The 15,475-nt window shown below is 41.1% G+C and overlaps 1 protein-coding gene across 8 annotated transcripts in view; it reads right to left on the bottom strand.

Moving 5' to 3' along the window:
- kmt2cb (lysine (K)-specific methyltransferase 2Cb) overlaps positions 1-15,475 on the bottom strand; it is a 93,374-nt gene that overhangs the window by 30,178 nt on the left and 47,721 nt on the right. For 5 of the 8 annotated variants that reach the window (XM_077555663.1, XM_077555668.1, XM_077555664.1 and 2 more), the window contains 21 exons: positions 13,750-13,866; positions 12,186-12,290; positions 11,644-11,748; positions 11,140-11,321; positions 10,889-11,053; positions 10,712-10,818; positions 9,799-9,870; positions 9,488-9,700; positions 9,029-9,151; positions 8,646-8,777; positions 7,196-7,332; positions 6,191-6,383; positions 5,087-5,179; positions 4,807-4,854; positions 1,961-2,101; positions 1,848-1,880; positions 1,599-1,745; positions 1,378-1,519; positions 1,056-1,285; positions 893-966; positions 201-401 (listed from right to left, as the gene is read on the bottom strand). In XM_077555663.1, the coding sequence (XP_077411789.1) occupies positions 201-401; positions 893-966; positions 1,056-1,285; positions 1,378-1,519; positions 1,599-1,745; positions 1,848-1,880; positions 1,961-2,101; positions 4,807-4,854; positions 5,087-5,179; positions 6,191-6,383; positions 7,196-7,332; positions 8,646-8,777; positions 9,029-9,151; positions 9,488-9,700; positions 9,799-9,870; positions 10,712-10,818; positions 10,889-11,053; positions 11,140-11,321; positions 11,644-11,748; positions 12,186-12,290; positions 13,750-13,866 (2,760 nt within the window). The remainder of the gene's footprint in view (positions 1-200; positions 402-892; positions 967-1,055; positions 1,286-1,377; positions 1,520-1,598; positions 1,746-1,847; positions 1,881-1,960; positions 2,102-4,806; positions 4,855-5,086; positions 5,180-6,190; positions 6,384-7,195; positions 7,333-8,645; positions 8,778-9,028; positions 9,152-9,487; positions 9,701-9,798; positions 9,871-10,711; positions 10,819-10,888; positions 11,054-11,139; positions 11,322-11,643; positions 11,749-12,185; positions 12,291-13,749; positions 13,867-15,475) is intronic. The other 3 variants (XM_077555667.1, XM_077555669.1, XM_077555671.1) reach the window with 3 other exon arrangements.

Genomic DNA, 15,475 nt, shown 5'->3' with positions numbered 1-15,475 from the left:
AGACAATATGTTAAAGGCAATAAATGTCATTTGCTAGTCTCATGCAAAAAAGTGAACTGGGCCTACTAACCACCAATGTCATCAGGGTTAATGCGGAGGGATAAAGCAGTTGTTTTGGGAGCTTTTACAAAACCACCTCTTAGATGTCTTAATATTAAGTGGACCTGCTGCTGCCCTGACTTAATTGCATACCCTCTTACCTGTCTAAACTTCCACTCTTGTTCATGCTCTGACTCTTTTGGTTTCAAAGGGTCTTTAAACAGCAGTTCTGTGTCTAGTGGTATGTTGGGATCAAACACCTCAGGGGGCTGTGGATGCTGCGGATGGTGCCTCTTCACTGTCTCATTGGACATCTGGACTTTGTTGATGCGCAGGGCGGCTCGGTTATCTCTTGCCTTTTGCTGAAAGGCATATTGATACACATTATCAAGACAAATTGCATATCATAAACAGATGGCAAAAATAACAAGGTGACCAACTCCAGCAATGTTAATCAAATAAATAGCACTAATTTATTTCTTACTTTTTTTCCCCAGCAAACATGCTTCTCTAGAGAAGTCAAAAGTTATTCAAGTATTTTTTTGCAACAAAGGCCTAGGCATTATAATCTCAATAACGGTAGGTATAGATTTTTTTTTTCCTCACTAAAGTCTTTGCCACTTCAAACACATGAACCTGAGTCATTACTTTGGCTATTGTGGACTCAACAAGCCTGCCAATAATAATTAGTTTATCTCTGAAAGGCCGGATTTCAAATTGTACCGGCAAGAGGCCCAATGCATTGCAGAGGTGTGTTAAAGTGGAACAAAAAGTCACGTGTAGGGCTTAGACTTCGTTCATGGTGTGTTTATGGGTTGGGATGTTTTAAATGGAACTCTATAAATGATCTTACCACATATGGGGCCCTGTCTTGTGAACTAGCTTTCCTCCACAATTTTGCAATTTGCTTTACTCTGGTGGACCAGTCTGTTGTGTAGAAAAAGACAACAAAGCTCCATAATTAATTTGTACTTTGAAGACTGTGGGAAAAATAAGATACACCCCCATGTGCCAACCTGGGAATTCCTCTTTGAGATTGGGGAAATTGATGTTGGTGTAAAGGACAGGTGCTACAGTGGCAAGCTCCCCGAGTGTCTCCTCCTTTTCCCACTTTAGTGTACTCCTTTGGGCATTCGACATGGCTTCAGTTTCCCCCTCAGGCAGTGATCCAGGTGGTGTGGGGCCAGGGCCATGGGCAGGGGAGAGCCATGGACCAACTGCTTCTCTAGGCATTTGACAGAATTTTCTATCCCCACAAAAGCAAATTAATACAACTCTTTAAATAATGACCAAAAAAATACATGCTAGCATCATGCAATACAAGCATCGTTACATTACCTGGGATTGTCACTGAAAGGCATACGGTTGAGGGGGGAGAAATTTTCTGGGATTAAAGGCCCTGCTCCTGAATTTGAAGGGAAACGGTGGCCTGGACCCATCATTCCATTGATCATTGGCATCCTTGGAAACATTGGATTGCCTGCAGCCCATGAAAAACGATACTTGCTTGAGCATTAAAACATTCAGAAATAGACACATGAATGTAGCAAACAATGTACCTGTGTTGGGATGTGGCATACAAGTGCCAGGTGTGGTGGGGAGGGGCCCAGGACCCTGGGGATGAGGCACCTGTGGCGGCAGTGGTTGGCTTGTGCTGGGGCTGAGGACCGCAGTGAAGAGATCCTCTACATCCTTGCCTTCCAGCTCTGTCCCATTTTAACAGCATAAAACAGTCAAGACATGGCTACTTGTTAAAGAAAAACATTTAACCAAAATTGGATTGCTAGTGTCGTAATAAAATCACAAACCTGGGATTTTGTACAGTTTGCTGAGGATTGATTCTGAAAAAGAAAGAGATAATTTGGAATAGTTTTAACCTTTGGGCCTGAAGAGCTTGGTTTTCTTGGTCTCTCAAACCCACCATCAGTGACCATCTTGTCTAACTCTGGACTAAGAATGCCATCCAGAGGTTCTTCTGGAAGGCTTCGAGGTGTCCTGCGACCAGCCTGAGAGTGGGGTGCCACTGGGGAACTGTTTGTCAGGGGCCCCACGTCCAGACCAGCTGCGGAAACAAACAAAGATATACAAAATAGGCTTTACATGATCAGGACTTTTTGGGACCAATCAGAGAGTAAAAAAAGAAGATAACTGATCAGCGATTTAATCACAAGATGGAGCAGTGTTTATTTAAATAACCTGCTTATTTACTGTAAATATTTTTTATTTAAAATGGGACAGCATAGATATTAATGAACATTTATATGTAAACATGCCAGATTATGGCCGGTGGCTAGTTTCTATCTAAAGTCTCTTGGCAGGTTGTAACTTTTTAAGTTCACTAATTTCTGGACTACAAGGCGCACCTGACTAAGCTGCGCTAGCTAATTTTGGGGAATACTACACATATAAGCCGCACCCGACTGTAAACTGCGGGTGTTTTTAATGTTACTGCATCGGGTTCCCGCTACTTTATTTTCCATAATGAGAGCGCAAATTGTCTCGCTCTCGTTCTGTCTCTCCTGCTGTATTTGGGCTCACTTGGTTTCTTTTGTGCTGCCTGACGCTCTTGCACTTCCTTTATAGTGCGCCCCATTGTGATTTGATGGATAAGCCGCACCTTTGTATTAACCATGCAAATATGCAAGTGAAAAAAGGAGAGGCTTCTAGTCCAGAAATTACTGTATACTTGTATAGTGGTGGCTGAGCACGAACCGAAGTATTCGCAAGCATTTAAACACATTTTTAGCAATCTCTGCAATGCCCAAAGGAAGGAAAGGAGTCTATTTGGCTTGACTATTTGTGATTTGACTATAAAAGATTTATTTATTAAATGTGCATTGCGGAGTTTACTTTTTCTACATCATGCATGCTCCACCAATGCCCAGATGAGTGCCTAAGAGCCCTGACTTTTAAACTGTGATTGCGCCCATGAGCTTGTCTCTTTCCTTCAGTATGGCATGTTCGGGGCAAACACTTCAGTTTCTTGGGGAGTGGGGAGGGGCGGTAGGGGGAGGGTGACGTCATGCTTGTCCCCGCTTAATGTAGTATTGTGTTAGCTTGCCTATGATACAATTGGAACTGAAGAAAACAAAAAAAACAAGAAGAGGCCGGCTTCGAGCAAAGCCTAAACTCCAGCTCAAAATTAAATAATTGTTTGTCATGTGCACAAGAAATTTGACCTCTGTATTTGACCCATCACAGCGAATAAACCGTTAGTGACACCCACTGGAGCAGGGGCAGCAACCCATTAAGGCCTAAAGCGCCTGGCAAAACATGCGTCTCAAACCTATGGGTGACTTTTGAGTCAACCCTAAAAACCTGAAGTTTTCCTGGAAATTCAACAACATTAAAAATAATTAACATCTCAGCTCCTGAAGCAGATAGAACCATAATTCGAAAACACAAAAACATTTCAGAGCTTACACGTGTGGCTTTCATACAAACATAGGTTTATTTATTATAAACCTTCAACATACAAAAAAATCAACAAACAATTGTTGTATCTGCGGGTATATTTACCTTCAACACTGGAGCGCAATTGCAATAACCTCGAGAGATCGAGTGATAATTATTCCGTTATCTAGCAGTCGAAATTTTCAACATCCTCATTGTCTACAAACATTCAGTATGTCACTGTCGACTCGTTACACTGATTCAAATTCCTCCCGCGTCGTCGTCAATCGCATCATTTATTTCATAACTTCCGCGAATCGGCATCAACCATTAATGCTCGAATAAAATTACAGGACATGCTACGAGGCCCACTTCATCCTCTCGTCCATATTCTGATGCATTTAATCAACTAAGAGACCAAGAACTGGTCAAAACAAAACGACATACCGCTCTCCCGGCTTTAAAGGGAGAAGCGCGCTGGAGCACTCCCGGCTTTAACGGTAGATGCGCGGTCACGTGCTCCCGGCCTTAATGGGTTAAGTGCCAAAGAACTAGTTCAGGGTGCTGATGTCTTGGTCAAGCGGGGGATGTTCTTGAACCGGTATCCCTATAGTGGCAGGTGATGAACCGCTTGGCCACAGATGCCATACATACTCTCCCTAACAAAAAGCCTTCAACTTGAACCACAGTTTAACCAAGAAACCCATACTAATAACTGTTTGCTTCTTACTACAACTACTCCAACTTTTTTAAGGATATATTTTATGGATGCCATGGAAGCTGCCCACAGAAGATCTACTGATAAGTAAAATAACTGTATTGGATTAATTTACCATTATCGGTGTCTTACAATTGTGCGTGTGGCTGCCATTTGAAGAGATCTTAGACTAAAGTAAGCAAAAGCAAACATCTTGCTTTTTTCAGCCATCTTGCAGATCCGTTGGCTAATGTATTACATTACATCTAGGCTTAACATGTTTTGATTGAGCTCACAAAAGGTTAAAAACACACTTTTGGCTGAATAACACACATTATGTTAGAGCACGTGTCAAGATACGGTCCTCGAGGGCCTGAGTCCTGCATGTTTTCGAGGTTTCTCGACCAACACACCTAATCAGGATCACTATTAGGCTCCTGCAGAGCTTGGTGATGAGCTTAAATATGAATCAGCTGTGTTGAACGTGGGAAACCTCTAAAAGATGCAGGAAACAGGCCCTTGAGGACCGCACTTTGACACCACTGTGTTAGAGCATGGCAAGAATGTGAAAAAAAGCAATCTATGATGCACCTTACAAGCAAAGTCAGATAGAAAAGAAGTGTCAGAAAGCAAGACTGCATTGAAGTGAGGGGACTAGTAGACCAGCAAACCCTTACCAAAAGGAGGAGGTGAGCCATCAACCTGGAAGGAGCAAAAATCAAGACCTAAAAGAACCCAAAACCAGATAACATGAGTGGAAAAACACAACTTAAAGAACAAAATATGATTTGGACAATGCCTACAAGAGGATTAAATCAAAGATGAACAAAATATCTTATTTTAAAAAACAGAGGCTTCTTTTTCCTGACTGAGGTTTCTTCAAATTGGAGGAAAACTAACTCAAGAACGAATGAGAGATTCTTGCCACTGCAAACGCCTATAGAATCAAAGACGCACCAGAGTCACTGCTTGGCTTTCCGAGCATTCCCAAGATGTCTGCATCAGTATTCAAAACATCAGATAGATCAACTAATGGCTCCTCAGAGGTCTCTGTAAATGGGGAGAAAAGGAAGAAAAAAAAGGAAAAAAAAAACACAAATGTCACAAATTATAACTGACGATGATGTATGGATATGAGAGTGGGACCTGGAGAACCAAAAAAAAAGTAATGTAACAGCGACTTTTAAAAGAGTGCTACTGTGAGCAGCCCGATAGCTGCAACCACTGAAGCCAAGGCCTTTTTGTTTGAGTAATAAGTCACAAATTATTGTTAAGTAGACATCGTGAAGCCAATGCAGGGCTTCTGCATTCCATCAAATGGTAGCAACCAGCTGGGGGTGCAATTCAAGATCCATCCATTTTCTTAACCGCTTATCCTCACAAGGGTCGCTGGAGCCTATCCCAGCTGGCTTCGGGCAGTAGGCGGAGTACACCCTGAACTGGTTGCCAGCCAATCGCAGGGCAGACAGAGACGAACAATCATCCACACTCACAATCACACCTATGGACAATTGGACTATCTCACGTCCTCTGCACTGTGAGGCGGACGTGCTAACCAGTCTTCCACCGTGCAATTCAAGATGTGTAAATAAAATGGGCTTACTGAACTTAAAGAAAACATACGAAAACTTGGTTCTAAGGCTGAATTTACAATGCAGGTCAGTAAATTTGACTTGTGCACTTACAACAGATACCTAAAACATATCAGATTTTTAATAACATTTGGAATTGGCATGATCCAAGTCCATACGTTTCCCCCAATATTGCCACTTGGGAGCAAAACAAATTGGAATTGTGTCACTTGTATCATGCAGTTTAACAGACATGTAAATTTGGGAGGGGGGGGGGGATGGAAGTGTGTTTCAGCATAAAAGTAAAATAACTAAATGTGATTTGAAGAGTGAACCTGCATTGATAGTGATAACATTCTAGGTGAATGAAGACACTATGTGAATGTATTACAGTTGCTCAAGCCATTAAAATAATGTTCAAATTGGCTGTAAGATGAATTGCACTGGTTTACCATCATTGAATTATAAATATATAAAATATAGTACGTACGCTCTGCAAGTGGTCTGGGAGGGAGAGATGTAGCAGGAGCGCTGAGCATAGGGTCGGCCGAAGAGTTCAGGAAGCCGGCGGTAAGGCGCTTCCTCTCGAGCTGACTTTGCCCTTCTTCGATTAGACCAGACTCCACCCCTTGCTGCCTGCTCTGTTTGCTTTTGTCCAGGAGGTCCTTTCCAAAGAACGCCTCCTGAGCATGGCAAGGCAAAGCACTCTTCAAGAACTGTCCCCCTACATCTCTTGACATCATTATTGCAAAGACTCCTTCCATAGGGAGCATTCAAAGATGCATTCAAAGACGATGAAAATATCGGCTCTGAAACCAACAGTAATAATGCAGCTGACCCCAACTTTCGTCAGTACCTATCAAACCTAAAACCACTTATTCCCACACGTCATCCGCAATCTTAGAAGACATGTAACTATGGCAGTCCCAGCTGAACAAGGACATTAAAAGCCCAATGTGTTACTGTTTTAATAATGAATGAAATGTGCTTTGCAGAGTTGGGACCTTTAGGTTTGACACTGCACAACCCGCTTTTCTATTGTGGTGGGATAAAGAGCCGCGCTGACAGCTTGCCTGTGGCTTTATGCACATCACATATCAATGTTTTGTCCAACACAAGGTGACAGTGAGATATTGTCTTGAGACAAGAAATGTTGAAGTCACATCCATTTAAGCTTTTATTTGGTGGCTTCACAACCCAGACTGGGGGCATTTAAAGAGCGTAATATGAGAGTTCCTTCTTCCTCTTAAAAAAACGCAGAAGGACTATGTGCTCAAAATTTCAGTAAGTGATTTCCACGCAATGCACTTAGAATTACCAAACTTCTCAAGGGTGAGATACAAATGCATCTGAAAATACAATCTGAGGAAAGCATTTATGTTACAGGAATAAGTTTACCATTCAAATGAAGAAGTAAGTAAAACTAGTCACAGGGATAATATTATGGATTAGTGTGACTGTTTCATTCTACATTCATTATTACAAAGCGACAGACCTGTAGGTAGGTGGGAAAAGCTTCCTCCAGTTTGGTTTTCTTCTTTCGGTAGCGTTTTTTTATTTTTTCTGCGACTTCTACTCCGGGAGGTGTTTCATCCACAGGCGTGTCAGGCAGTGCCTCTGTCCACCCCCCAACTAAAAACAGAAGAATACATGTTTATTTATTTATTTTTTTGATTTGCTGAAGTTATATGAAAACATGTTGGGGAGGGAAAGTACAAGGGGTCCTCTGTTTACGACAGTACTGAAACATTACGAACAGCAAAGTAATTAATGAGTTTGATGTCAAAATGTTGAAAGGCAGGCTCAGTTACTGCCATAGTTACTATTTTAAATGTGATTACTGCCATAGTTACTATTTTAAATGTGATTATGGATGAAAGGATGTTTCACATTTACAGCCTAGAAGAGTTCTTCATTTAAAAAAAAATACTGTACAGCATGGCGTAAAAAAACATTGTCAAATTGTAGAAGAAGCTCAGTTACCATTGTACTTATCTCCGTCCATTTATCATTTACCTTTTTTTTACTGATCATCTATACCATATTTTTCTGACTATAAGTCATCGTTTTTTTTTTCAGTTTGGCTGGTCCTGCAACTTCGACTGTACTCAGGTGCGACTTGTATATATTAAAATTAAGAGCTCAGACTGGCACCCAAAATGCCGAATCCCTAATCGTGTTGACTTTGTTTTGACAATTGGCAAATGCTTTTGGCGCATTACTACCGGTGGCCAGAAGGTGGCAGTAATGCATCAAAAGTATTTGTCAGCCACCAAGAGACAGTAGAAGTAGTTGTAGTTAGGCAACTAATGTGTGATGTATTGCTAGTTTAGCATACGGCTTTGTTATAGCACAACAAGGATTTACAGCACCAATAGTTGCGATAACTGACCACAATGTAATGTAATATTCCAGTTAAGGTAAGCCATTTAAATTAAAGAACATTCAGAACCTTTCAGACGTTTTGTGCAACCGGAATTTGTTCGCTCCCGCCAACATGGAGTGTGTTTGGAAAATGATGCCCAAACACCAAACTGTGTGTGTGTGTGTGTGTTCAGAGAGTCTGAGCATGCTCCCCTCCCACCCGCGATTAGGGAACACAGGGAATTTGGGTATGAGTTTGAGCTCTACTGTTCTTGGTCTCATTTTATGTCAAATAAATTTCCCCCAAAAATGTGACTTATACTCCGGAGTGACTTGCATACAATTTTCTTCTTCTGTCATAATGCATTCGAAAAATGTGGTAAATGTTTTACAAACACAAATTTACAGTAATTATGACTTGACATGTGTGTTAGCGTAGGTTAGGGTTAGTGATTGACTACGGCGTGTTCCGACTTTCAATATGTACAAATTGAGGTTACGTTATCACCAGAGGAACACAACTCTGTTGTAAACTGAGGACCTTTACAATACCATTTATGGCACAGCAAAGCTGCACAAACCTTCATCCTTTCCCATGTGACACTCCAACACCGACACCGAACCAGATGAATCCTTTCTACAGAGGGATCGTTTAGCCTTGCCTGGACCTTGGCCCGGTCGGCTTCTCTGGCGCACCATGAACCCACCAATGCCTTAAAGAGATTCAGTAGAAAATTGAAAGCACAGACAATCCTCTTTCATCGCAATCATAATAGGATTTTTATTGGTGCTGTTTTTTTGTGTATCGGTCAAACCTAAGTGTTTGGTGTAAAGGCTAAAAATCACTAGACAGAGAGGCCTGTGTCTTTGAGCGAGCACAGTACTTGCTATGGAAATAGTGTCAGGCTTGTACTGCCACATTTCACGCCTCAGAGGAGCTGTCTCTTTCAATCAGGTGTCCTACCAGGCCGGTACGGTTTCCTCTTCCTCTTCTTGCTGCCGTCGACCCCCTTGGAGTCGTCTTCTACGGGTTCACGCTCCGGGCTGGAGTCAGACTTGCCCTCACAATCCAGGAGCTCCGTCTCTACTAAATGAAGAAAATGCTGATGATGAGTGACAATCCGGTGGTGGAAAACACCATTGCCGCGCCTTGGCCCCCTCGGCACAGCACTGAGGGTCAATTCGATCTGAACCTCACACTCAGAGGAAGGACATTAGCCTGATTGAAATCAAGTTCATTTCATTTGCTCATTACTTCAGCGGTGGATGTTTCCTGGTGGATGTTTCCTGTTTTAATCTCTCAAGTCCTTTTCTTCCCCGCTCAAGGGTGTTATGTGAAGATATAGGAATAAGATTAGCTTGAAATCATTTTGAGGTTAGCATTGAGAAGTGGTTAGAATACACGTTGGCGTAAGTCGGGTACCTCTAGCATCCTCCATGTCCTCATCCCGGGAATGTTCTGAGAGGGGGTCCAGAGGGGCCTGAAGGACCGCCACACTGTTCTGGTTGATTATCTTCAGTTTCAGCTTGGGCTTCGGCTTCCTGCGCCGTGACGCGGTGGCGGACAGGCTCTGGAGCTGACAAAGCCCCGACTCTGTCAAACAAACACCGTCCTGGGTGTAGGTTCTCGATAGATCTGAGAAGATTAAATAATCATATGAATATGTCAATATGAAGCTACTCAAGCATGATCTTATCCAAACTACGTTAAATTAACTGTCTGTACAAACTTACCCATTTCTCTTGCTTTGGTGACAATCTGTGTCATGACAGCAGGCTCAATGGTGTCTCTGGGTTTGGTCAAAACTGCAAGATACAAACACACACAAAAAAAAACCAAATCCAATCAAAACCAGTTAAAAAAAAAAAGAAGAAAAAATTACTATTCAATAGAATACAATAAATTCACTATTCATTGACATATTGTAAAAAACAAACAAAAAACAATTATACTTAGGGGTGGGTAAACTTTTGTGCTCAAGGACCACATTCGTATTTAAAATGGACAGATAGGCGAGTCACTGAAAAAATTGCGTTGTAAAAAAGTGTATGTAAAATTATTGTAAATACATCTTATTTAAAAAAATCCATGCTATTTAATTTTATTAATTTTAATAAACCAAGCAATTTTTCATAAGTGTAAAAAATTATTTCACTTCCACTTACATATTTTTTTGGGGGGGCAGCTGTTGTATTTTATTGCAACAAATTAAACCGTTGATTTTAATAAAATAATCCATGCTCATTTATGAAATTGTATTATAAATATTTGGTGCATTATTACATATACTACATAAATGTGTATATAGTATGTAAAAGTTTATTTTTAACAATATTTTATTATTTACAATAAATCAAATGCAATATTGTAATGAGTTAACTTATTGAATATGAATATTAAATATTTACACAAAATAAATCAGCGTCAGCTTCTGATAACCAGCACTTAACATGATTGCATGGTGAAGTTGTCAAACGGTGCCGGTGGGGGTGTCGCTAATGGTGTTTGGTTGTGTGTCTAAAAAAATTACGTATACGCTTTCTCGGCTTTAAATGTAGAAATGCGCAACAGATCTCTAGTCGTAGAAATGCGCAATTGCGCTCCCGGCCTATAAATGGGTTAAAGAAAACAACCACAACTTCCCACCTTTAGTAGTCTTGAAATTTCGGCACATTGTGCAATCAAAGCAGTTCTCTGCAGCCTTTTCAACATCTTCCTCTGAATGGAGACCCTGACAAGAAGCATGAAACCACCTGTGGACAAAGGAACAGGTTTCGAACATGTTTAAAGCTGTCCATTTTAACGCATTAAGAGGTTACACACCTGTCACATTGTCGACACTGGACAATGATGGTGCCTTCGCTGTAAATGACGAGGCAGACGGGGCATGTTGAAAGGCTAGCGCAGGGAGAACACTGGGTGTAATTATTCTGCCAGTCACACCTTAGACCTGGTGTGGTGGCACCACACTGCGTACAGGACACACACCTGCAGAGGACAAGGAAAACTGAGGTCATTCTTCTCTGGTAACTTCGGAGGACCAATCAGTTTAAAGATTCTGCTTCATCACTTGCCATTTGCACTTCCAACTGTCTTTGGGTACGTTCTGCAATGGGGGGTTGAGGCAGTATGTGTGATAGCTGATGTCACAGTCATCACACAGTAGTAAGCGACCAGGGTCAGTGGCCTGGCCACAGGCCTCGCACACTGTGCACTCTAAACAACGCCAGCCTTTACTCAGCACCACCTTGGTGATCTGAGGATGGAAATAATGAGACATGTTGCATCCAAATGAAATAAGTCATATTTTTTCATTTTCTGTCATTTGAAAATGGAAGGAATGGTTTATCTCAAGCAGAGTACACACATAGCAGTAATCGGGTCAAATTTAAGTATTTTCTCTACCTTGAAATCAAAATCAGCAAAGGCCAGATTATTGAATGTCTCTCGTAAACAATTATCATATGTTGTTGGGAACATTGAGAGATTATTGGTCCCCGTACTGCATGGGTGTATCTCATTTAACACAATAATAGAAACATATACATAATGTGCAGCATGATATGAAATGAGCATACCTTTATGCCTACACAAAATGGATGGTAGCACTGGCCACACTGAGCACAAGCCAAAAGACGGCCCTCTGCACCAAGGCCAAAACTCCCACACACCACACACATGTCCTGAAGGAAAGAAAGTCTCCATGATTAGCCCATTTCTCTGAAGCAGTTAATGGTAGCATTTTACATTTCACCAGTTAAAGGGATAGTGTGTAGAATTGTGATTTTTCAATGTTCATTCATTTAAAAACACACTATTCAATAATATGATTAAAAAATATTCTTACTACTTATACACGAAAGAGAAAAACTTCCCATACGTAGTAATTGATGGTAGGCTTGCAAAGTGTGGACTCTCTGAAGCAGCGTATTGCGCGTGCTTTAAAATGCACGCGCTTCAAACCACTAGATGGTACTAAGTTCTAAACATTGTCCCTTTAAATACATTAGCACAGTAGTTACTTCCATTTATTGAATAGATTGTAAACAACAGCATTCTTACTCTCCCTAGTCAGTATTACAGCATCTTAAAAACAACAACAAAACAAACAAGCAAACACCTGCTTGAGTGTGAAACTGTCATTGCTGGAAAATATGACCACCGTGTTGTGCATGGCATTCTCCTCTTCCTCCTTTATTGGGTACGGCGTTTCTAATGTGGTGATCTATTGGGGAAAAAAGCACAAACAATTAAGAATTGTACGATCATTCCTCTTAAACCCTTCAAATATGTTGCGGGAGAAATTGACCTGTGTGTATACACATGCGCACACACGCACACTAGGACTGTGCACATTGCACAAGTCTGTCAAGTGGGCGTGGAAAAGTGAGCATTGAATCCAAATTTTTGCCCTCAGATCAAAATGAAATTCTATAAGTAATACTGTTGAGTGTATTGTCCCTTTAACCCATTAAGGCCTAAAGCGCCTGGCAAAACATGTCTCTAAAACCTATGGGTGGCTTCAGAGTCACCCTCCCAAAACCTAAAGTTTTCCTGGAAATTCATTAAAACAATGGATATCTCAGCTCCTGAAGCAGATAGAAACATAATTCCAAAAACATTTCATATATATATATATATATAAGGTTGTAATAACCTTCGGGGGATCGAGTGGTAATCATTCGTCATCCATTCCGTTACTAAGTCATTCAAATTTTCAACATCCTCATTGTCTACAAACAAATTTCTGAACAATATGCCACTGTCAACTGGTTACACCGGTTCGAAGTCCTCCCGCGCCGTCGTCAATCACGTAATTTATTTCATAACTCCCGCGAATCTGCGTAAGCCATAAATACTCTAATAAAATTCCAGGACAATCTACGAGGCCCATGTCACCCTCTCGTGTATATTCTGATGCATTTAATTGGCTAAGAGACCAAACAATTGGTCAAAACAAAACAAAATGATTTATCCGCGCTCCCAGATTTAAAGGGAGAAGAGCGCTGCCGTCTTTAACGGTAGAAACGCATTCACGCGCTCCCGGCCTTAATGGGTTAATAGATAAGTCAATGTGTATAATATGTTGGGGCAAACTGTTTCGGCGAGCGGTTAACATTGAAGTGGGTTTTTCAGCCATAAGTGAGTATGCAATTATGCATGTACTGTATGTGAATAGTTAGCCAACTAACGAGCTTTACATCAACTGTTCAGCAGGATGGTCTAAATAAAGCCCATCACAGCAGTGTATCAAATGTTGTTATCCTCTTTCTCACGGCATCACACATGGCAAAAAATAAAAGCAGTTTGCCCCAGAGACAATGTCTCTTCAGTCTAGCTTTAGGTTACAGCTGATGGCTGGCGGCATGGAGGATTTATTTTGTATGACACCAAAAGGCACAATAACCAACTTGGAATTTAACTTTGGCCACAACGTGGAGTGGTAAAGGAAGCCATTTTTAACTAAAATGTAAATATTTTTAGGAGTTAAACGGGAGTTAGCCGCCAGAGTTCCGTACAGCTACTGTCAACATGCACGTTGTCTCAAGGAGGAAGTTCCGCCTATACACACATGCACCCAATCACAGATACAAGCAATAGCTGCATTGTTTATGAATTAACTTGGATGTAGGGTGCGATTTCAGCGCAGTTAAAATACAATTACACCTCATTCAAACACATACCCCAGGGATGATGCTGGGACACACTCCACTCTTGCCCCTGGCCCTGCCACGTCCGGTTCGACCCGAAAGACCAGCCCCTCTTGGCCTCCTCCTTCCCGGGAAGGCTGAGCCTCGACCCTGTCGAGGCAAAGTTACAATCAGGAAATGTGTGTGACCACAAATAACATGAGGATTATGGACCTTGTGTGGCTTGGGGAACATCACTCGTTTTGATACATCTATCCTTTGTCTACCACTTACCCTGTTCAGAGTCACTGCAGGCAGGGGCTAGAGTCTATTACAGGCTGACCATGGACTGGTTGCCAGTCAATTGGCGGAAAATTGTTTAGTGTGTAATAAGCTAGAATTGATTCCACGCCAGCTGTCCACTGCTTGACCACAACAGTCAAAATCAGGGGTGGGGATCCCTTTCAATCTTTGAATGGCCATGCTAAATTTAAAAGAATATGTTGTAATGCTTGAAAAATATGTAATTCATTTCATTGTTATACATGTCCTCCCTGGGTATATATTTAGGAGCATTTTTGTAATAACTTTGATCAAATACTCCTGCAGGCTACATACTTATGGCTCATGGCAGGTAAATTGCTGAAAGTTCTTAAGTATCATCATATACCCAGACGATGATTTGGCATGTTCAAAGTTTAAATACAGATTTCTAGCCCCTTACGCAGTGTTCATCTAAGCCTGTTTTTTCCACCGTCTCACCAGCTTTCCTATGTTTAAGGTATAGCTGCGAGATGGGGGGCGTTTGAGTACCATAGACAAGTGGGAACTTCAACACTAAGGATTAGCTGCCCATGCCCCTTTGTGTTGAATGCCATTGCCATTAATTATTTCATTGCACTAAGCAGCAATGGCTGAATGAACGTCACTTCAAACACTATAATGTGCCGGTCTCTGCCTCTTATGTTATGCCTATAATGCGCCAATTTACCAGGAATGCTGCATGAAAGCGGCTTTCAATTGTGAGGATGCAAACCATGTTGATTAGCATGGGAAGAGGCATGCGCTAATTTAATTTGAACAGAGCAAATCTTGAGTTTGAAATTACATTTGAATCCAGAGTGGTGTACACATATACTGATAATTGGGCCAATTTTGAACAGTGCAATATTTCCCCTGTTCATGTGCGGGCTGCATCCCATATTAAAGGAATACTGACTCATTGAGGAATTTCAACACTAAAAAGTTCATATATTGTCCAGAATTAATTTGATAATTAATTTTCATGTACAATTAATACCTTTAAAAAAAAAAATTTCCAGTTACTGTCGACTGAAGATGACATCACCTGTGATGAGGAAATAGATAACGATAAATCATGGCTCACCTGTTTTCTGGGCTTGGTCAGCAAACTAAGCCTTGATTGAGCACAGGCTATCTTCAGTCAACAGCAAGTGGCAAAATATATATTTTTAAAGGTATTAATTGTTCTCGAAAAATATTAAAGTTTTCACAAAACAAAACATTATCTTCTTACTGTTGATTTCTCAATGAGTCAAGTATCCCTTTAAAAACCTGTTAAGATGTTACAAATAAATGTGTGTACCCCACCTAAATAGTGACTGTCAAACCTTCCAATGTAAGCCTTATAAAGCTTTCACTCCCACTTGGCTCTAATCCCAACACTCGACTTTACTGCACCTTCGTCAGACGTACAATACTATACAATGCAGTTCAACCGAGGTTGGTCTCAGCCAAAAGAATGACCACCAGCAACTTC

Source organism: Vanacampus margaritifer, chromosome 2 (assembly GCF_051991255.1).
Source record: "Vanacampus margaritifer isolate UIUO_Vmar chromosome 2, RoL_Vmar_1.0, whole genome shotgun sequence".
Taxonomy (NCBI): domain Eukaryota; kingdom Metazoa; phylum Chordata; class Actinopteri; order Syngnathiformes; family Syngnathidae; genus Vanacampus; species Vanacampus margaritifer.
This window is presented reverse-complemented; position numbering and strand designations above follow the sequence as displayed.